This window comes from Nelumbo lutea, chromosome 2 (assembly GCF_056320005.1).
Source record: "Nelumbo lutea isolate HS-2025 chromosome 2, American lotus-T2T, whole genome shotgun sequence".
NCBI classification, from domain to species: Eukaryota; Viridiplantae; Streptophyta; class Magnoliopsida; order Proteales; family Nelumbonaceae; genus Nelumbo; species Nelumbo lutea.
This window is the reverse complement of record NC_142685.1, coordinates 65,925,476-65,948,702: the sequence shown is the minus strand read 5'-3', so window position 1 is coordinate 65,948,702 and position 23,227 is coordinate 65,925,476. Positions and strand designations below refer to the sequence as shown.

At 34.7% G+C, this 23,227-nt stretch overlaps 1 protein-coding gene across 1 annotated transcript; it reads left to right on the top strand.

The window, feature by feature from the left end:
* Positions 1-820: 820 nt before the first annotated feature.
* Positions 821-2,565, top strand: PSAO (photosystem I subunit O). Its single transcript, XM_088968830.1, has 4 exons — positions 821-1,036; positions 1,151-1,223; positions 1,326-1,505; positions 1,877-2,565. Exons 1-4 carry the CDS (start codon positions 928-930, stop codon positions 1,965-1,967), a joined length of 453 nt encoding a protein of 150 aa, XP_088824956.1. The 5' UTR covers positions 821-927; the 3' UTR covers positions 1,968-2,565.
* Positions 2,566-23,227: the final 20,662 nt, after the last annotated feature.

The window sequence follows — 23,227 nt, the reverse complement described above, 5'->3', positions numbered from 1 at the left end:
TGTCAAATTTTAATGTAGTGGGTTAATTGATTAATCTAAACCCAATCCAAATACTTCAAATTTTAGTGCGAGTTAGATTTGAATTGAATAGTTCAGGCTTAACCTTGTGTTCGAACTTTAAGCCCAATTCTTAGGATTGCACTTAGATTGAGCTAAAACACGTGCACCCCAAAATGGGATGCAAACATACTTTAGGCATTTTATGCACGAAGTAGTTACTATTAAAATAGAATTCACACTCTCACACTTCAACCCAAGATTTTATCATCTTACCAAGCAATGCTGCTGAGGTCCTAATTGCCAAACAATGACTATGGGATATCGCAACATGTCCCAACTGGAAGTGTAACCTAGTAAATTTGCACCACCTTGGAGGGCAATTCAATAACTTCGCCAAAAGCATATGGAATTGCGATGGTATCATTGACGCCCATTCACTTAATGCGACTGCGAGCCAACAGTCGACCATGTGGGCATGACATGACCATTACAAACGGAAGAAGTGGACCTGACCTATAAGCGAATATCCAACCATGAATAAACACGTACACGCCTTGTTTGTCCATTTGTCATATGTTTCCATCATGCTCCAATTTTTCCCATGCATTTACGTGTGAAATAATTTGCCACATGTAAGACATCTAAATCGCTTGATATCTTTTATTTCAATATCATTGTCAAGGGACCCACCATTCAAACTCGTAGATCTCAAAGAAGATAGCTTTATCCACAAATCTCCACGTGGCAAAGTTTCATTGATCTTCTCGCTCGGACAATCCATCCAATTCCTTTCACTCTATCCACCCACAACATAAATCTCCAATTCACCATCACAAAGACAAACCCGAAGTCCCCCCGAAGAAATCCCTCCACCCTCTGGTTCAGTCCATTGAGAGCCCTTGACCCGACCCGACCGAGGAAAGGCGCATGGCAGCAGCAACCATGGCGACCGCCACAGCCACCGTCACCGGCCTGGGCTCCTCCACCCTCTCTCCCTCTCGCATCACTTCCCCAAAGAGAACAAGCCTCCGCTCAGGTATCCTCCTCTTAAAGCGCACCGTTTGTTTCCTTTGGAACCTGGGTTCCATCTGTAATGCACTAGAGGTTCTCCCCTGGTCTCTGACGTTCTCTCTCTTCTTCCTTCCTGCAGACTTCGTCAGATCTCCGGTTGCCACCAGAAACCCATTAAAGCAAACTCTCTCCTCAGGTGGAAGGTTTACATGGTAACTGTGAACATTCAAATGAACTGAGCTGAACTATAGTTAATCACTGTTATTGTAATGGGGCTTTAGTAATAATTTCTTCTTATGATTCGATTGTGTAAGCTTTGAGAGAGATTGGCTGCGGAGGGATTTCAACGTGATCGGGTTCGGGTTGATCGGGTGGTTCGCGCCTTCGAGCATTCCGTTGATCAACGGTAAAAGCTTGACAGGGCTATTCTTTGAGAGCATCGGCACTGAACTCGCTCATTGGCCTACTGGTCCTGCTCTCACTTCTCAGTTCTGGTGAGTACTACTGTTTTAAATTCTGAAAACTCGGTTCAGATTCGGACGTTTACTTAACCCGCTCGGGATCATGAGTCATGACTCGAGCTGACGAGTCACTTGAATTCCCAATTTAAGTCACTAGAATGGGATTAATCAGGAAAAAGAATCCTTGTGGTGTAATTTACAGGAAGTAATCAAGGGTTGAGATCATCGAACAGTGTTGATTTTTGGCCTAGATGATCTCTTAGATGGACCCATAACCATAAGGGACCCATTTAATCGGTGGTCCCAATTGATTACTAATATTGAGTCATTAATCTAGGGCAGGAAAATTGATTTCACTCAGTTCCATGTGGTGATGAATTTGTAACTTGGGTAATGCATTGTAGGCTGTGGCTGATTACATGGCACCTGGGGCTCTTCCTTTGCCTGACATTTGGGCAGATTGGTTTCAAGGGAAGGACCGAAAACTACTTTTGAAATTTCTCCCTATTTGTAACTGGAATTTCTCAATGATATCTCTTCTCTCTTCTCTGTGTATTTATTATATTCAAATTAATAGTTTATAGATTGTTGAACTCACATTTTTTCCAAAACATCAAGGAAGATTGAGAACCCAGTGAGGATCTGAGACTGAATGTAAGCCATATTTGTGAGGAAATCCTTGAAATGGAAGACGAAAACACTGTAAATGCGCTTACATGCAAATAATTATTTGATGCTGCTGGATTTGAAATTCGTCGAAATTAAGATCGCCACAGGGTCGCTTCCCAGGAGGCAGGAGTAGAGAATATGATGATTAAGCATGTGTTTGTAATCATGGGCATTTATTGAATAAATGCTGCTATATAAGCATCACTTCACCATTTTTGATTATGCAGATCGGTATGCATAGAGACTTGTAAAATGAAGCTTGATTTATGTGTGTACTTACCGCTAGAGAAGGTTTATTTTAGCGCTTTCCCCAATGGGTACAAGTTTATTCATTGTTTTGGTGATGTGAGGCCTAATGATGTCTAGTGGCGCTGAAGTGTCGATAAATAAGTTTACTATTGTTTTTTTCGTTTTTATAAATAAATCAAATACAAATGTATAATAAATAAATGTCCACAATTCTAAATACATACTTAATAATGAATTAGTGATGAGGCTGAGTTGAAGAACTGAGTAAGTAGAAGTGCAAAGTGAGCTAAGGAGATCTAGTAGAGAGTATGAGGTGTTTAGAGAGTTAGAACTTCCATCGTACCATGTATTGGAAACATCTCCCCATAAATAACAGCAGAAAGGACGAAAGATATTTCCAATGGATGATGGGATGAGACTATGAGGTCCATGTGTCTAAAATTCACCTTTACTTTTTGAGTTTTCATATTTCTCTAAACGTTTAAAAACCCCATGTTTTTACGTTAAACAGATTTAACAAATGTTAGTAGATTACCATTTTACCCTTTTTATATAATCCATGTCAGACTTGATAGTAACATCATCGTTTTCATCGAGGAGGAAGAGAAAAATGATGACTTACTGTTCATCCACCGGTGCTGAAGAAAATGGTTCTCTCGGTACAAGGCCTATGCCAAGGTCGATCTCCTCGGAAATCATAGCGATGTCTACTACGGCCGGACTATCTCTTCCAACCTTCACAATTTCTGGGCTTGATTGGAGCCGTCTGAACATCTCGTCGCCTGTGATCTGTCCTCACCCTATTCATGATCCCGTTCGGTTCAATTCAATTACTCGTATGGTACAATGGAGGGGTGCGCTTGCTTATGGATGTTTGCAAAGTTTTTTACGATTATTGCAAGGATAAGAAGATTGATGTTAATGGTGGCAATTTTACGCTCTCATATGATACCAAACATTTCTCGCCAGACAGGGCTTTCTAATTACAGTGCCATTGTTTGTGTTGCTTTAAGTTGCTTACTTGATTTTTACAAAGTCAAACACCTTCGTGGTTGTATACCCAGTAGTGATAAAATAACTGAAACCCCCTCCTTTCCTCCGCCTGCGGTTCCGTCATCCTCTTCATCTTCGAAACCTCCTCCTCTCCTCTACCCCGTCATCTCTTCCTCTTCAAAACCCCGCCTCCTCCCTCTCTGTCAAGAAACTCGCCTTGAGATTTGTTTCGATGGTAGAGAAGATGACAAGGAGGAGCGCCATCAGAGCAATGACAAAGACTCTACAATCAAAACCCTCCATATGAGACTCGGCAAGACGGCAAGGAAGAAATCCGATGAAATTCTCTACAATTTTGAAATAATTTTATCAAATTTTGTTTTTAGTTGAAACCTAACTGAAATATATATTTTTGAATTTTTAAATTTTTATCAATCTTTGAAATTTTCACCATTTTTGAAATTGTAATGATTTTCTGTAATTTCCGCAAATATTGTTTTTAGATTTTTTTTAGTTTTGAAATTGGTATGATTTTCTACAATTATTGTTTGTAGATTTTTTTAGCTGAAATATAATTTTTGAATTAGTTTTTTTATCATTTATATATTTTTCTGTTATTTCTGATTTTTTTGGCTGAAATATATATTTGAGAATTTTTATTTTTTGTACCTGTTTTCAGAAATTTTTGCTTGCTTAGTTGAAATAGATATTATTTTATTTTTTTTATCATTTTATGCATTTTTCTGCAATTTTGTATTTTTGGCTGAAAATATATTCTAGATTTTTGTGCAAATTTTAATGTTTTACAGATTTTCTTTTATATTTTTATTTAATTTTTTTCCAAGTTTTTTCTGTAACTTCTGATGTTTTACACCAAATGTACAAGGCAGTTGGGCGCATAAGGGCATTTTAGTCATGAAAATATGTTTAATATGTTGTCATTTAGGGACAGTTTGGTCATAAAAAATTTATTTATGCTGATATGGACAACTTATGTCAATGAACACTAACTGTGCTCTAATGGATTGAGCTTTGAAAAATAAAAGTTCATTGACATGGGATTTTTGGACGTTTTGAAAAGTTCTAATGAGTTTAAGAGAAATAATGAAAAGCAATGATGAGTTTTAGATAATTTCTCTTGAGCCTTTTATTAAAAAAGGATTAATTATTTATATACAACCTAACGTTTGAGGAAATTATTTATATAGATCCCCGTGGTTTCAAAGATAATTAGCCTCTTACAAATAAAACATATTAAATAACAAAAGTGATATTAATAATTTCTTAAATTTTCAAAACCTGTCATTCATTTCTTATTCTTCTTTTTCCCTTGGTGTGCTCTCTAATTCTTTCTCATCCTGTCATTTCTCTTATTCTTACTCAGTCACAAGGGAAACACATGCAAGAAGAAGAAAAGATGAGGAGAGAGAGAGTGAGAAAGAAGAGAAATAAGGAGAGAGAGTAGGGATGGCAATTTCCCCATCCCTGTCAAGTATCTTCTCTGACCCTATTGGGTCAAGATGGAAATTACCTTGACAGTGGTGGGGGTGGGGATGAGGATTAATAGAGATCTAGGGATCCCTAATTACTTTGAAAATTTCAATATTTCATTCCGGTTTGAGGATGACTTACAAAACTCTGATTTCTGCCCAAATAGGAGATAATTTAGATGATTAGATAAAATAGAATCACAAAAGGGCTAAAATATAAATAGGATAAAAAAATAAGGAAAGCAGAAAAGACTTCATATGTACAAAAATCTAACTTCAAGCATACTCTTTCTTTTTTTTTGAAATCTCATACCCTTCACAAAATTCAACTGAAATATAAGATTTTTTTCATGGTATATGTAAATGGAATCGAGATTTAAATCATTGCCACTGCATACTTAAACTGGTTCAATGATAAGACATACATGGGCACAGAATTGTCACTATATAGAACTTTTAATTTGGACAAAAAGAACGTATAAAGAGCAATTTGGTCACTCACATTCTTGCAATAATTAAAGCTCCAATTTGGGGAGGCACAATGATAGATAAATAACTCACACTTATGGTTGACAGGAATTATCTCGTACAATGGATAACTAATCGAGAATTTTGCGAAATAAAAGTAGATAAAAAATAGATGCAGAGACCAAAATTATTTGTGCTTCAACTTGATTCATCGTAATGAAGTTTTCTGAACATGGATTGCAAAACTAAAATTCAACAAAAATTTATACGAGAAAATAGAAATAAAAAACAAGGCAACAAAAGGATTAAATCCAAAAAGTAGTTACAAGAAAAATGAAAAAGTTACAAAAAGAAAAATGAAAAAGTTACAAAAGAAATTGAATAAAATACCGTTTAAAAGGTCCAAATCATTTTCTTCTTGGTCTTCGTCTTCGTAATCATTGCCACTATTGGAGAAAATGGGGTTATTGTAACTTTGGAGGAGAAGTTCTGAGGCGCGTCTGAAGACACTGTATTTAGAACATTATTTACCCCCACTCAGTTTCATTGAGTTTGTTGTTGGGTTACAGGCAAATCCGTTCACAAGATACAACAGAGCCTTGGGCGAAAATATGCAACCAGCAAAGTTGAAGAGTCTCCAAAGAAGCCTTCTGTGAGACTGTAGCAGACTGAACTGAGAGAGAGAGAGAAACAGAGAGTGAATTTTGAAATTGTGTGTTTTAGAGTCTGATTCATGCTCCTTAAATAATTTGTGGAGAGGTATGAAGAAAAAGTAGGTGTTGGTTTAGAGAAGGCACCTTGAACAGTCACAATTTCAAACATTGTGACTGTTTAAAAAGTAGTTAACAGTTAGTGACTGTTAACTTTGAATTGCGCCTCTTGATCACACCCAATCGAATCGTGACCGTTGATCTCATCAACGGTGATCAACGGTCAGCAACGCACCAAAACCAAAGCCGCCCATCGCGAGTCACGCGAGTGCGCGCGAAGTGCGAGCAAAGTGCACCTCTAAAGCGCCTTAGCCACTACCATCTTCAAGTTCTTCCCAAGTGCCCCGTGGGGGCTTCAAATGAAGAAACCCCTTTCGACTAGAGGGCATAAACTCTTGATTTCGTGCTCAGACCCATAGTAAGAACTAAAACCCTAATCCTCTATTGATTCCAATCTGTAAGGGTTTCATAGCTTCTACTGTTATTTAGGGTAGTACAGAGTGATGGAAACAAATGAGTGGAAGAAAATCCACACAACACCAGAAGTTGTCCAACAGCATTCGACCCTGAGAATGGCAAAAGAATGGTTGAAAATGGCAGGAGGAAACACTCGACCATTAAACCCTTGACTTGAACAGGGTTTGGCTTCAGTCAAAGCTCAATGCGTTCGAACAAACACCATTCGAACATTACGAGAATATTCGTGCGAGGATGGTAAACGGGCATTTACTATGAATGTCGTTAGTCATCACTCATTCCAAGTGTTTTTGTGAAACACTTTCGGTTCTCTTCTTTCCCGCGTCTCTCCAGTCTCCACCCAAATCGACCCATCCCCATATTCTGCTATCCTCTCCAAACGGCAAAAGCAAAAGGCATCACCAGCGGTGGAATCTTCTTCCGTCGACCGGCGATAGAGAGCAGGTAAATCTTCTTTCTTCTTTGCTTCTCTTAAACATTCTTCTCCCATGAAAAACTGAAAATGTGTTCTGTTGATGGCAGTGATGTTCCGCCGGCGACGAACGACTTCATCTTCCAGTAGGTTGCTGGTGGATCAGTTGCAGATGAGTCATTCGTCGCCGACGGAATATCACTGCCATCAACAAAATGCATTAAGCTTTTCATGGGAGAAGACTATTTAAGAGAAGCAAAGAAGAAGGAAGATTTACCCATTCTTTGTGGCCAATCGACGGAGGAAGATTCCACTGCCTGTGATGTCTTTTGCCTTTGCCATTTGGAGAGGATAGCAGAACATGGGGATGGGTCGATTTGGGTGGAGACTAGAGAGACGCGGGAAAGAAGAGAACGCCCATTTACCATCCTCGCACGAATATAGAATGCATACACGCTTATGAATGTGTGTCATTCTCTCATAATGTTCGAATGGTGTTCGAGCGCATTCAGCTTTGACTGAAACTGAACCCCTTGAAACTTTTGAATTATTGAAACCCTCGACCCAACACATTCTAACCCCTTGACCATGGTTTTAAATCTAAACCAGACCCGATAGTCGAACTAGTTAACCCGGGAACTGATAAGTTAATCGGTTCCATTTCATCCTAAAACCACTTTTTGGCAAAAGATTGTTGATTTTGTTAACAAGCCGTTGACCCAGGTGTAGGGGTGTTCACGGGTCGGGTTGGGTCGGTTTATTGGGGTTTTCCCAATTGACCCGACTTGGTCGAGTTACCTGAGGTGGAAACCGAAACCGACCCACTGATAGGCCAAACCTAGCTGGTTGGTTTGAGTCGGTTTGGGTCGGTTTCGCTTTTGCTCCTGTACAAAATGACACTTAATTGAATTCTAATTGTGATTGCCTAATGGGTTGCCTATTTGGTGTAAAAGATTATAGAAAGTTAGAAACTAGGATAGATTGCCTATTCTAATTGTAATTGCCTAATGGGCCTTCTAGTTCTGGTAGAAGACTAGTTATAGTTAAGTAGGAAACTACTCAAACTAGGAACTACCGAACTAGTAGAAGACTAGTTCGGTTCGGGTCGGGTTGGTTTCGGTTTTCACACAAGAAAACCAAAACGACCCGATATATCGATTTATATATTTGCCCAACCCGAAATCGACCAGTACTGATGAAAACCCGGCTGACTCGGTTTGGTCGGTTTGATCGGGTTGGGCATTTTTATGAACAGCCTACCTGGGTGGATGACCTATTGACCCGGACAACACTTTTTTATTGTGTTTTTTCAAGTCAAAATGGATCGCCTACTCGAACCAGACAGTCAAACCGTTCAACACAAGAACTGGTCCCTAGAATGGTTTCGTATCCGATTCGATTTTAAAAACTCTACCCTCAACCCAATCCATCATGACCCTAATGGGTACCCTTGATCCAACTCACCCTAATCCTTTCCACTAGCCTTAATGGGTCACTCGACCCATATTGACCCATCAATAAAATGGAGAAGTATGAATGGATTTCCAAGGTGGGTGGGTCGCAAGTCATTGGTTGGACTATCCAACTCATCAAATAGGTTAGGTCACACACCAACATGATTTATATATTATATTAATAAATTAATATATAATTATATTCTACATGCATGTAACATATGTATATTTAAGTATAATTTTATGTTTAATTTATTTTTTGTTTAAATTTTAATTGTTTGTTTACAAAAATGCTAAAAAATGGTATTTGAGACACAAATCGTAAGGCAAGGCATGTCTTGCCTCCAAAAATTTTAGTGTAATCTATGATCTGAGTGATTGGTTATTAATTTGGTTTACTTTCATAATACAGGTTCATTGATTAAGTTCCAGTATCATAGTTGAACTCCAAAAAATAGAAATTATATATTTATGTCATAAAAGAGTAAAACTCGAAAACATTGAGTTTTCATCATTTCTTGCATTTTCTATATTTTTAATTAAACATCTCCATCATTATATTGAAATATTTAATAATTTTGACATATCTAGTTTTCTTCAAATTTTTATTTTATTTTCTCATTTAATAAGATTTGTATATATTATTATTATTTTAGTTATTATATCACAAATTGACCCTGTTTTGATTAATTATTTACTTGGTTGTGGAATAATCAAGTTAAGTTAATTTGTTATAGTTGGTCGAGTTATGTTTGTGTTAAGCCAAAATCTATTGAACCCAATCCACTGACATCCCTATTCAAAATTTCAGCTACTTAGAAAAATATAAAATATGTTTGGTGGTATCATATTTTGGTTATTGTCATAGGATTGACTTAATCTCATTGATTAAAGTGAATTTTTGTTCTATAATCTATTTGTTAATGTGTTAATTATATTTGTGTCTACAATCTTTCTATGATTGTTGCAAAGATTTCATAATATTACAAACAATCAAAGATAGAATGCGCAACAGTTGATTCACCTCAGTTGCCAATTCACTGATTTAGTCACGGTTAGATATACAATCACCAAACAGTGGTAAGCTTCGTTCCCAATTTAATACTTTAGCAACAATTCAAAATTAAATAGCCAACAGTTGTGTAACATTTGTTGCCAATTCATCTGTTTTAGAAACAGACGCTTTTATATTTTGTTTAGCTTTTTTTTTTTTTTCTTTTCAAAATTTGGTTTTTGGAGATTTTTTATCCATATTTGTTATTAAGAAAGAGAGGAGTCCTGAAACACCTGTAAACAAGTATATCGGAACCCCAAAGATATGATATGATATGCTCAATATCAAAATCTTGAACCTTGGTCATTTATAGTATTATTTATATTATGTATATCAAAATATATTTAAAATATTATTTAGATTTCATAAAATATATCCCCCATGATGACATAGGGTGACTTTTATACCCAACGGGGATCAGGGGTTTGATTCAAATTCGAGGTTGAGGATGAGGAATATGATCCCCATCCTAAACCCACCCCATTGCCATTCTAGAGAGAGAGAGAGAGAGAGTTTTTGATGCTCTCATTTGTTCAATAGATAAGAATGCAGACCGAGAGAGATGAATAAAAATGAGATTGTGAAAATTTTTAATGAATATGTGAAACAACCCTAAACATTTTAAAATAAAGATTTATCTACATATATGTACACATATTAATATATTATATTATATTATACTATATTATATTATATTATATTATATTATATTACTATTAAAAGTGTAAATGAGGGTGTGGAACTTTTGTTTTACTAAAATACCTCATTTTTTTAATTTGGTCCCTCTTTAATTATAAGGACAGGAATGTAATTTGAACTGCCACTTTCTCATCATTCAAATTCCTCTCATTAAATCTTATATTTGAGGTATTAACTCCCATTATAATTTATCTTACTAATGACTAGAATACTCCTATTTTTGAATTTGGTTCCTCTTTAATTGTAAGGGCATAAAATATAAATTTGAACTATTACATTTCTCCTCATTCAATTAAATCTTATTAAATCTTATATTTAGGGTATTAATTCTCATTCTCTCATTAAATCTTATATTTTTAAGTTATTTTTTCACATGTAAATTCTATCAATTAGATCTATATTCAATACTTTTAATGATATAAATACATGCTTTTTGAAAATGATTCAAAAATAGAATTGTTCTTCCATCCTTGTGGTAAGTAGGCAATTCAACCATCTGGGTTAAATGGGTCAACCCATAATGTCATGATGAAATAAAAACTTTTAAAATAGAAATACATACAAAAACTAAAAAATATAGAAAAGTTGGGCACATCTCTAATGTTTTATATTAATCAATTAAAGAAAAATAAGTGTAATAAATAATAATTATTCTTATTGATGCTAGAGTGAAATATAAATTTAAAACTAATCCATGGTGGATGGGTAAATAGTTCAACCTTTTGAGTCACAAGTGTCAACCCTTGATAACATAATTGAATAAAAATATAGAAAGATAAAATATACAAAAAAAAATTATATAATTACATAAAAATTTGTAACACACATTTAGGCACTTATCCGATATTTTAAATTAATCATATCAATAAAAATAAGTATGATAAATAATAGTTGTTTTTATTGATGTTGGAAATAGAATATCAAACATAAAACTGACCAGAAAATGAAATTGTTTTGCTGTGGTGGGTCAACAATTCAACCTTTTGGGTTATATGTGCCAACCCTTAATCTCATAATTAAAGAATAAAATTGAAAAACATAAAAAATACAAAAAAATATGAAAATTATATAAACTCTATAAAAAACATTTGGACTCTAATATTTTTATATTAATCTTAAGAAAATTAAACATGATAAACAAGAATTGGTTTTAACTTTTTTTAATTGATGATAGAAATAGAATGCAAAATTTAAAACTAACCCAGAAAAGAAATTTTTTTCTTGTTTGGTGGTAGATCAACAGTTCAAACTTTTAGGTCAAATGTGTCTACTCGTGATGCCATAATTAAATAATAAAAATTAAAAGATAGAAGAACACAAAAAATATATCAAATTATGTAGAAAATATTTATATATATCTCTATATTTTATATTAATTAACCATACTAAAGAAAAATGTTTGACAAAGAATAATTATTTTATTTTAATGGTGAAAATAAAATATAAATTTAAAACCAACTAAAAAATGGAGTTGTTTTTATATCAAATGATCCCAATAATAATTATTTATTAATTAAAAAGTAAGACCCTATCCAATAGTGGAGATCTTTTATTAAAACCAAGAATATAACTTACAATATACAAATCAAATAGCTAAAAGTTTATTTGATCTTGTTGTTTGTTGAACAAGTGATCTTTTACATGGAGTCATTTGATGGTAGGTAACGGTGGCCACGAACCAAGCTTTTTATGAGTTATTCGAGCTCAGCTCGTGAAAAGCTCGATATGGTTCAGTCTAAGTCGAGCTTTGAGCTGAGCTCAAGCCCAATAAAGCTTGGCTTGTGAGGATCATGAGCCTAATCGAGCTTTTATATAAATACATACACACACAGACAGATATATATAATAATTTTTATAATTCTTATTTTTTCTCTATTAAATAAAAAACAACTTTTTTTTATATTTGTATCCTTTAATTTTATAAAATATTTGTCTCATTGTCAAGCTCGAGATGAGTCGACCTCGAGCTTACGAGCTTTTGACTCGAGCCAAATTTGAGCTCAAATCTTTAGTTTGAATCGAGCTTGAGCTTGATTATTTGTTGGTGAATTGAGCTCGAATAGCTAGATATTCAGCTTGAATCCACCCCTATTGGTAGGTCAAGATCCTATATATATGGGACAAATGACACTTAACGTTAGGCCAACTCATGGAACTATTAAGAAGGACCCTCTTATTGTAAGCGTTCTTCTAATTAGAGTTGTAAAGTGGGTCGGGCCACCTACAATTCAACATGAGTCATGCTAGGCCTTGGCCAAACCCTTGTGTCATGTTGGGCTTGGGTTTTGAGGCCTACAATTCATGTCATGTCGCTTGATACACCCAAATACATATTTGGGGGTTTATTTGTGACCCCTTCCAACAATTATAAAACAACTAGTTTTGAGGGTATTTTGGTTAATTGCATGATTTCCAATTCCAATAAATTCCTTTGTTCACTCTCATTTCTATCACTCCACTCTCATACTCTCTAATACTTTCTCATACTCTCATATACTCATATACTTTCACCCACTCTCTCGTACATTCTTATACTCTCTCTCATACTTGAAATCCTAGCAAGGTGGGCTTAATATATGATTCAACTACAACCCTGGTCCACTTGTAATGGGGTAAGGTCAAGAGTAGTGATTTCAAAACTAGACCATACAGAAAAAACCGAGAACCAGTCACTTGACTAGTTCCATTTCACCCCAAAACCGCTTTTGGGCCAAAAGTCATTGTTTTAGTCAATGAACCATTTACCCGGATGGTCCAATCATCAACCTGAACAATGGTTTTTGGCTATTTTTTGTTTTTTATTTTTTTTTTTGTCAGTGTCCCGAACGGTCGAACTGTTGGACCTAGGATCCGGACCCTAAAATGGTTCCCTATTTGATCTAATTTGAATGTTACTCAACTATAATTTTATATTTACACTACTATTAAAAATATGAATAAAATTATGGAACTTTCTTTTGACTAAAATACTCATTTTTTAATTTGGTCCCTATTTAATTGTGAGGTTTATATTGTAATTTTTTTATTTCTATTGAAGGGCTACACAATGGGGGGGTAGCCCATCCCAATCCATACCTAGCCCCCCCAACCTAGGTGCAAGTAGGATTCAATCCCAAGTCTCCACTACGACCAAGAGAGACCTTCCAACTCACTGGCTGGCACTTGCAATTGTAAATTAAACTACTATTTTTCACCTCATTCAATTCCCTCTATTTAAATCTTATATCTTTTTGATAATTGAATCAAAGAAAGATAAACAAAAAAGATAAAACTTTACATAAAGAAAAACCTAGCCAGGTAGGTCTTTCAATGATATAATCAAATATGGACTTTACAATCTACATCTAATTAATGATAAAAAACATAAAAACAAAAAAATAAAAAATACATATTTATAAAAATTTTTAATATACTATTACTATCATTATCATCGTTTGGAATTGCCATGTGCAAAGGACATGCATGCTTACTAGTGAGATGGATGCAAAATATTACACTCGAGTTGTTCAATCTCGGGATTTGTATTTGTACATATTATCATTACAATGATACAAAATTATCATTACAAAACTAGACAAACTTTGTATTTTCCTGAACCAGTCATATTTGTATTTGTACCAATCACTTTTGCATTTGTACTCAGCTTAAGGTAATAGAGATAATCTATGAAAAAAATCAATGAAGCAAATAAAGATATAGGAAAGAAAATAGCTTCTTCATCATCACTATCAAAACCAAACCACAAGATAAGTGGGCTATTTTGACGGATCTATGTAGAATTGCGAAGTGGCAATTTATGAATTTCACTTGTGAAATGCAAACAAGAAAAGGTATTCCTAACGAAATTGGACAAATATATATCCAAATTCAATCTGTTTAATAAACGAATTCTATTTCTAGATTTGAATGTGATTCTTTATTGATTATCAGTTATCTGAATCCCATATGGATGGATGATATTCAAATTTGACCAAGAAGAAGAAGTTCAGTTTTATAATTACTCTCTCCTCCATGTAAGCCCGAAGTATAGGAATCCAGCATATCACCCCATTTCTTCGTAATCTTTTTTTATTGCAAGAATATTTATCGGTTATCCAAACACAACCATACATAAATATTTATATCTTTGTGGAATGGGCTGGGCCAAGTTCGTCTAGAGTTGTGTATACAAGGGTCCATTGGGTAAAACGTCATTCTTAGCACAAACCAAAGTACTATTGGCCTTAAAGCCATCAAGCTGATCCAGCCTGTTTGAAAGTCTAGTAATTACTGAGCAAATTCATTAAACTTTCAAGTCTGGAAAGAAGATAGATCCATAAAACTAAGAAAAAAAGGAGCCCACTTTCAGCATCTCTCAGCTCGAATCCCACTGAAGATGAGCTTATTTGGGGTTTCAATCCTTCTCTAGTAAACTTCTATATGAAGTTTGCATGTAAATTAATAACCTTGAACTAAGGCAAAGGGGATCCAGCAAGAAAAGGAAGCTGATAGCAAATCCAGACCTATGAACTAGCTGAAATTTTGTGGTGCAATTTCATTTTTATTAATACAGATGTATAAGGTTGCGTTTGGGAGTTATTCTCCAATGGGTTTTTGTGCTTATGTTGGAGAAGCCAATAGCCAGTCAAAAAATCATTGGGCAGAAAAAAGATCAAAATGGCCATTGTGCATTGAAAAAACATTTGAGAAGGTAGGGAAAAAATTCCATTTAGCTTTTCACATTTGCAAGAAGCTATTTTGAACAATGTTTTCAAAAGCTTTTGTGGCAAGGCTAGAAAAAAGCCTGGCCTCAATAGCCTAAGACCCCACCAGTAAGGCTTGAGCTTCGAGTTATTTGAGGCTTACGCCTTTGGGCCTTTGACCTCATAATGTGCAAGGCTTGAACCTCTAAGAATTTAGCATACTATAAAATTTTATATAGGAGTAAAACAGAAATTTAGGTGTCTTATTTTGTACTGGCATATTGCACAAATAAATGAATATAAAAGTAAAAAAAATAAATGCATACAAATATATATATATATATATATATATATATATATATAATATTGAAAAATAGCTTGTTCTATCATTCATGCTTTGTTCTTACCCATTTGCTCATTTACCCTATAATTAATAATATATTATTTCTAAAACATATGCATCACATAGGTGGTTATTCTTCGCTAATGCATATAGGTGTAAAAAAATGAAAAATAAAAGAATGTTTTGATTTTGAACGAAAAGAAAACCTATATTTGTACCTTTATCCTTTTTAAACTTTGATTTTGAACGAAAAAGTAGTGACCACCCAAAACTAAAAAAAAAATGATTTCTCAAAAAGCCTGTTTCAAACAGTGACCACCCAAAAAAAAAAAGAAACTCTCAAACATGGCCTAAGAATGCAAATCGGAAGAGTGCAAATTTCAATTCAATTATGTTCTGTATTTTACTTTATTTCGGATTCTATACTTTTATTTCACTTTATCTGCACCACAAAGAAACAAAATAAGATAAAAAATAAAACAAAAAAATGCACCAGAATTCCACTCAAATCCTTTTCACTTTCATACTTTTTGGACCATAGCGCAAATGAAATTGCAATACAAACAAATCAGGTAACCATCTATCACTTATCTGTGTGCTCAAGCCATTTGGTTTGTATCAACTTGGACTCTAAGGTTGGATAAGTTTAGACTACTGTGGCTACCGGTTCATTCATGGTCAGGAATGAAGCAGAAAGAACTAACATCTCGAGATAACTTACAAAATGACAGAACGTATCTAATATATATATATGTGTGTGTAGATATAGATATTTGGCATTTTTTCAGAAGTTGTTGTTAAATCCCACAAATCACTATCATCATTCAAACAAGTGGCCTTTTCATTTTTTGGAAAGCTATATACATGACAGTTTTGAAGAAATTTCTGCTAAAGCCCACAGTTCACTACCAGGCTACAGGCAGACATGTGGCCTTCTCATTTTTCTAGAAAGTTAGTCACATGACATTTTCTAAGAACTTGCTACTAAAGCCTAGAAGTGTCAAATGGGTCATGTCGGGTCGCCCACGCAAAGTGCAGGCCATACCATACCGCCCCCATAGGGATAACTTGGGGGGTTGGCCCAACACAGCCCATGCGGGCCCGGGCCATTCCGTGTTGTGCTAGGCCTGGGGTGTGGGTCGTGCCTTGGGCGTGGGCCGAACCGGGCCAGATTGGTTTTTTTACATTTTTTTCAATTTTTGATTTTTTTTTATTTCTTTGCTAAGTAAAAGCGTAAAACTAAAATATTTAATTTTCCTTTGGGCTTTGGGAACTATTTGAAAAAATAAGAAATGAGAAATCTAACAAATAAATGAAAAAATTACTTAACCAAATAAGAATGGAATAACAAATTGGAAGAAAAATAGGAATTTTAGTTCATTTAAATTTAAATGATACAAATTACAAAGTATACAATGGTTGGATACTTGGATTAATGAAATATGAAAATTGGAAAATAAATAAATTAATAAAATATAAAAAATATAATATAGTTACAAATTGAAAATACAAAATTACATTGTTAAAAAATACCAAATAAATTAAATACAATTAAAACAAATTTTACAATAATTTGAAAAAATGTTATATAACTATTGTCCATGAATCATGACTTTCATCATTTGCTTTAGGTGAAATAGTGGATATTGTGTCATGCCCTCCTTTGTCTTGTAATATGTCTTCAACATCTAGCCAATCTTTAAAACAAATGCACATCTCTATACTTTCATCATTCATACAGTTTCTCTTGTCGTCCAACACATTAGTATCTGCACTAAAACAAGACTCCGATGGAATTATATACACCAAAGAAGTTAGTAGATCATGTGCCATGGCACCAAGAACTAGATAATTTTTTTTGAATGTTCACTCCACCAAGCTAAAATATCAAAATTATTTGTTCCCTCACCTAAAGAAGAAAAATTTGTTTGTAAATAAAAATTAAGATAAATAAATGAACTTGTTGTTGAGGTAGTAGATTTATGACTTGTACTTATTAAATAAAAGAGATATGACATGCACATCTGATATAAAATAATTTACCATTTAAATATGGTTTTAATTGAGATTTGAAAATATTTATTGCAGAATCATTATTACTAGCATTATCAAAACTAATAGAAAATAATTTATTCTCAATTTTATAAACATGTAAAGTATTTAAAATGCTTGCAACAGTAGATGGGTTAGTATGTGACCATTCAAGCCTAGTAAAACTTAAAATTATTTTATTTAAAAGTCATTTTTATCAATAAAATGATCGGTAACACAAATATAATTTATATTAAATTTAGAAGTCCAAACATCAGAAGTAATTGCAACTTTGGAAATAAGATTTGATAACATATAAATTAAATTTTGTTTATATGAATAAAAAATTTTTAAAGCATCTGATCTAATAGTATTCCTAGAAACTTTTTTATATTGTAGATTTATAGAATTACGTAATCATTTTTCAAGTTTAGTATCTCCAGCTAACAAAAATTGTTGTTCAGCATGTACAATGTATTTTGCTAATTCTTGCCTCACTCTTTCTTGAGAATATTTAAATGTACCAAACCCAGCCCCCCCCCCCCCCCGGCCCAATTTGTGTTTGTGTTGTTTCTCTCCCTTCTTCTTCTTCTTTCTCATGGTTGAGCAAATGTCTACACAAATGGCCAGTGCCACTCTTGCTACAATAGCTAGTCTTTCTTACATTTTTTGCAAATACCTCTTTTCCCCTTCCCCTCAACCTTTTCTACTTTAAATATTTTCCGAACCGGGATAACCAACTTAGTGGCATTCTTTTTCTTTCCCCTAATATCAGTAATAAGTGTGGAAGTTCCATCAATATCAATAGCATCCATATTGGTGCTAGCAATATCATGATACAATGGAATATCATCAACATTGAATATGTTGGGGAATTGGTTTTGGGTGGATCTGGCCAATTTTTTAATTCTAAAAAATAAAAATTAATTTAATTGGACTTACTCGGATTGCCGGTTAGAAATCCCAACTTGATTTCAACGATTGAAGCCTTTCAACTCCAAGAGTCCAAGCCTCCCAAATTGCTAAACGCTGATTATTAACTTGACATACTTGAGCTGGTTGAGCAAAGCAAGACTTCTTCTTGTTGAAACTTCAATAAAGTTGAGAACTTGAGAATAGTCAATTAGAGCTTAGATCACTTCAGAATTCAGAGAATGCATGAGAGAAGAGATTAAGAGAATTGTTGAAATAGTGTGATGAGAATGGTGGAGGATAGGGCTATTTATAAGAATTGAAAATAATTCAATTGCCCAAAATACCCTAAAACTAACTATTTTTTAGTTGTTAAGAGGGGTATTTTGGTCATTGTAAAGTTATTTATCACTTTATCTAAAATACCCCCCTAAACTAGTTGTTATATAGCTGTTGGGGGGCATTTATGTCATTTTTTCTCCCCCATAACCAAAATGAATAAATACCCCCTATATAGTTGTTTATAGATGTTAGGGGGGGGGTCACAACAACTAGTTTTCACACTGGCCATGCTATAGGTTGTGGCCCAACCCGATTTACACCTCTACTAAAGCCCACAACCCACTACCACCATTTAGACACGTGGCATCCTATTAATTGAAAAAATAGGATTCAAAAAGTGGGTAGTTTCACTCCTAAACATTCTCAATAGATAGTTATATATTAGCTTAACATATGTTTATCTATAGTCTATTAAATACAAATGGTGGAACCCATTAAAAGATTACCATAAACTCATGTTTGTTTTTAAATTATTATTTTTTTTCAAAAAGAACATATTTCATTAATTACAAACTTGATTTAAGTTTTAGGAAGCAACCTAATTTGACTTTAAAAATAAATAACTCAAAATAGATTTATTAGATAAATAGTAAATACCAAATAAAGTGGGTTATTGTTTACCAATAAGATCTCATTTAATATCTTAAATCAAATTAAAAAACATAAATTAATAGTGGGTTTCGAATAAAATAGATCAGAATAGATTGTCAATTACAAAGATGTAAGACCCATATTAGTTTTTTTTTTTAATTTAATTTTTTATAACTAAATAGTATATTTCAAAAACTGATTGTGCAATGTTATGTAAATTACCAGAACTTAGTGTAATTGAAAAATCTATTATAACAACAATACTCAATAATTAAATGCTGAATATTAATAAAAATATAAGAAAATAATCATTACCATTACTAATTAAAAATAATATTAAGCTTTAATTAAATATTACATTTTGATTAGTCTTTAAATTTATATAGTAAAAATTTTAATTATAATAATTATTATGATAATAAAATCATTAATTAAATACTTAATAATAACAATAATAATTAATTAACTAAATATTACAATACAAATAATCTTTAAAAAATAAAGAAATAATAATAATAAGTTAGATATTTTTTGTTTAAACAAAATAAACATTTAGGCTATGTTTGCTTTGAAGGAAAAGGTGGGGAAAGGAAGGGAAAGTCAAGGAAACCCATACAAGGTTTGTAAATGTTTCCCTATCTTTCCCTTCTTTTCCTTGCATTTTTCCTTCAAACCAAACATAGCCTTAGAGTTTGAAATATAAGTTGAAATTTCTACGAAAAATATGCTTCAAGAAAGGCTTCACCAAGTTAAGTATTACAGAGTAAAGGCTAAGTTTGGATGCAATACAAATTTCTTTATACTGATGCAAAACTATGGTAGTGCAAATGATTTGGGTGTAAATCATGACTTATTTTTGTTTCAAATTTTACCATATTTAGTTTGATTACAGTACAAATGAAGTAAAATAAGACCTAAAGTAGAATAAAATAAAACTGAAAACAAAATTAACCCAAAAATTGCATTCTTTTCATTTGCACTCCCATATATTTGTACAGTACAAATAAAATTGCATTTCAATCAAACACACCCTAAGGCAAGAGCTTCAAGTGAAAATTTGAGCTAAATTAACCTTTAGAAAATAGGATAGCGCTACCATGAAAGTGAAAGTAGAAAATTGGAAGTATCTTGTTACCTTAGGAAATTAGAAAACCCAACGAAAATTAGAAATGCTTTCTCATTAGGAATATTCAAGCAAGATGAGTGAAAAATAAAAGTAGAAGATTTAAATACAAATTTGGCAACATGATCCTTAAAAATAGGGGTGTTCACATTAAATGTTAAACCAATAAACTGATCAAATCGGCCCAACCCAACCCGAGTTGGTTGGTTTTTCAAAACCATCGGTCGGTTTCAGTTTGTATGAGAAAATAAACAAACAACTCGATTCGGCTTCGATTTTCATATCAAACCGAACCGATCCTATATGTTTAAGTAATTATTAATTAGTCTCTACCCTATAAGTTAAGTTTTGGTATATTTTATTTGTGTTTTGTTTGAACTTAAAAAAAAAATAATTGGTTATTAATGATAAAAACTAAAAAGTAAAACCAATACAAATATAATACGATCGTACAATATTTACTTCATTTTTGTATAAACTTAAATATATATTGATAAAAAATTAGTTTTCATAAAAAAACTAATTTATTTTGCATAAAAACTAAAAAGAAATAAACTTAAATATAAATAGATATTTTAGTTATGTATACATATATATATATATACTAGAAAACCGACCAACTCGAGTTGAGTTGATCGGGTTGGTTGATTTCAACAGTTTGATGAATAAACCTAACTAAAATTAATTATTGTTATTTTTGTATTATAAAAAAATAAAAATTATTAAAAGTATTAAATAAAATATGAATTATTATTAATTATTTAAAATTTTGAAAATATAAAACAATTGTATACTCTCATGTGTTTCTATTAGGGTCATTTACTAGAACACTTTATAGTTTACATATTTACTTAAACCTACCTCATAGTTTTCATTTTAATAAAACATCCCATATATTTTACAACTTATTTACTTAATCAATCATTCATTAAGGAGTGTTTGTTTTGCCATTAGGCCCATGATTTTTGATGGAGGATGATTTGACCCGACCTACTGAGACGATGACACATGGATCTGACTCAGCACGAGCAACAACTCAGCATCATGGCCTGACAACAACTAAGTAACGAGCCTATAAAGCAGCTCGCTACATCATAGCTCGCTATAGGGGAGCTTGCTACAATGCGAGCTCCAAGTCCCTTGAGCTACTGCAAAGGGAATACTCCAAAACTATTTCAGCTAGCGAGCTAGGGGAAACCAGCTCGCTCTAGCACTTGGGCAGAAGAACTACCCCAGAGACCAACCTTAATGAGGGTCACCTCGAAGTACCCCTAAGAGCTTGCTACAAAGTAGCTCGCTACGCAACAGGGTAGCTCGCAATTAACTAACGCGACACTCTCAGGAAGCTTCTATCTGACAAGACCGTACTCGTCAAACTGCACCACGTCTTTCGACTGATGGCGCAGTCCCTGCCCATTTGACAGTCTGCACCCACGTCTCTCGGCAGATGGTGGCGTGCCTATCCCTTCAAGACGTGTCACTCATCCAAGCGGGTAGTACATTGTAACAATCACTTGCGCAGCCTTGGCAGGTAACTGCTGCGGTAGGAGCCTAATGGCGGTTATGCCTGATTTGACAAGAATGCCCCTATAAAAGCCCTTTAATTGAAGGGGAGAGGACTCTCTCGAATGAGATCTGAACTTGAACTCTTATTTGCTCACGAGCTAATCTTGAGAAATAGTGATCTAGCGCGACCCACACTCTTAGCCTTTTATACTATTTTCTTCTTCCTCTGCGTTCTAACTTAAGCTTTGGAGTATTCCCACTGGGCGAATCCCCCGGGAATCCTTCACCTTTGTCTTCTCAGGTACCATCTGTTATCAACAAGGAGCCAGTCAGCAGCCAGCTAGGAGTGCCCGGATCGTGCCGCATCATTTGGCGTCGTTTGTGGGAAGCACTTTTAAAAGCCTTCCTCTAAGCTTTCGCAATTCCTTCTTCCAAAAAACTCAGCACTCATGGCTTCTTCCAGCAATGTCGAATGTGGCACTAGCCAGAACGCTTCTGGGGAGCAGCCTCAGCTTCCTATTGTCTGCATCAGACAATTTACCATCCCCCTCTCCGCGGACGGGGTTCCCAGTCTGAATGTGCCTCTTATAGTGGCACCCACAGTCGCTCCACTCCCTTCCACAATTGGAGCAACATTTGCTGAACCCTTAGTTGTGGCCCCAATAGCCAGCCTGAACTAGTTGGAGGACTTAATGCAATGCATGCGAGCCATGCAAGTTTAAATGCAACAATTTCAACAATTCCAACTTTATCAGCAACAAGTGCTACACCAGGTTTCCCAGTACCAGTACCTGCAACAGTTCCCCTCTCTACCTCAAGCTCAGCCGTCGGCCTCCTCGGCATCTGGCTACAAAGCAGACCGGGCCTTCCACCGGAGTGAGTGACCTCACCGGGGAGAGGCCTCCTAGGCTCAAGATCTTGCCAAGAGCCAAGCCTCCTCCCATAGCAAGAAGGAGAGGCCAACTACCCCCGCCTTGCAGCTTGTGGATAGGTTGGGGGCCTCCCAGCCAACCAAGCCCGTATCACCCCGACCTTCGCAGTTTGAGCTCCCGCTCACGGGGAATCCATTCGAGGTCCTGGCCATAGACTATAGACAGGGCCCTTTGGTCTAGAGTCACCATCAGCAGTCTGAGCCTATCGAGCTCGGTGACACTGAAGAGTCAAGCACCAACGCCGAGCCAGCAAAGCAACAGTGAAGACACCAGCGAGCTCGCCAAACTACTACCCGAGTCTCTCCCAAGCTCAAAGGAAAGGAGGAGGTATGCTCAGGTGAAGTGGAAGCTACCCCTCTCCTCTCAGTTTCTTCCTCATTATCTCCAAAACTCCTTATTGTCCCCATGCCAAGGGACTTTAAGCTCCCTCCTTTGGATAAGTATGATGGGTCTTTCGATCCAAATGACCATGTGGATGTCTTCTAGTCCCAGATGCACCTAGCAAGAGCTAGTGAGTCTTGCATGTGCGTGGCCTTTTCCACCACCTTCAAAGGGGTAGTCTGCAACTGGTACCGAAACCTCACGCCCGACTCGATAAGAAGTTGAGCGCAGTTCGTG

What these genes read in the sequence shown, in the direction of transcription:
- PSAO (XM_088968830.1), top strand. Translation starts at nt 928, where the DNA reads ATGGCAGCAGCAACCATGGCGACCGCCACAGCCACCGTCACCGGCCTG. An exon ending in GAGAACAAGCCTCCGCTCAG is followed by an intron (nt 1,037 to 1,150) that starts GTATCCTCCTCT and finishes TCCTTCCTGCAG; the next exon opens with ACTTCGTCAGATCTCCGGTT. An exon ending in TCAGGTGGAAGGTTTACATG is followed by an intron (nt 1,224 to 1,325) that starts GTAACTGTGAAC and finishes CGATTGTGTAAG; the next exon opens with CTTTGAGAGAGATTGGCTGC.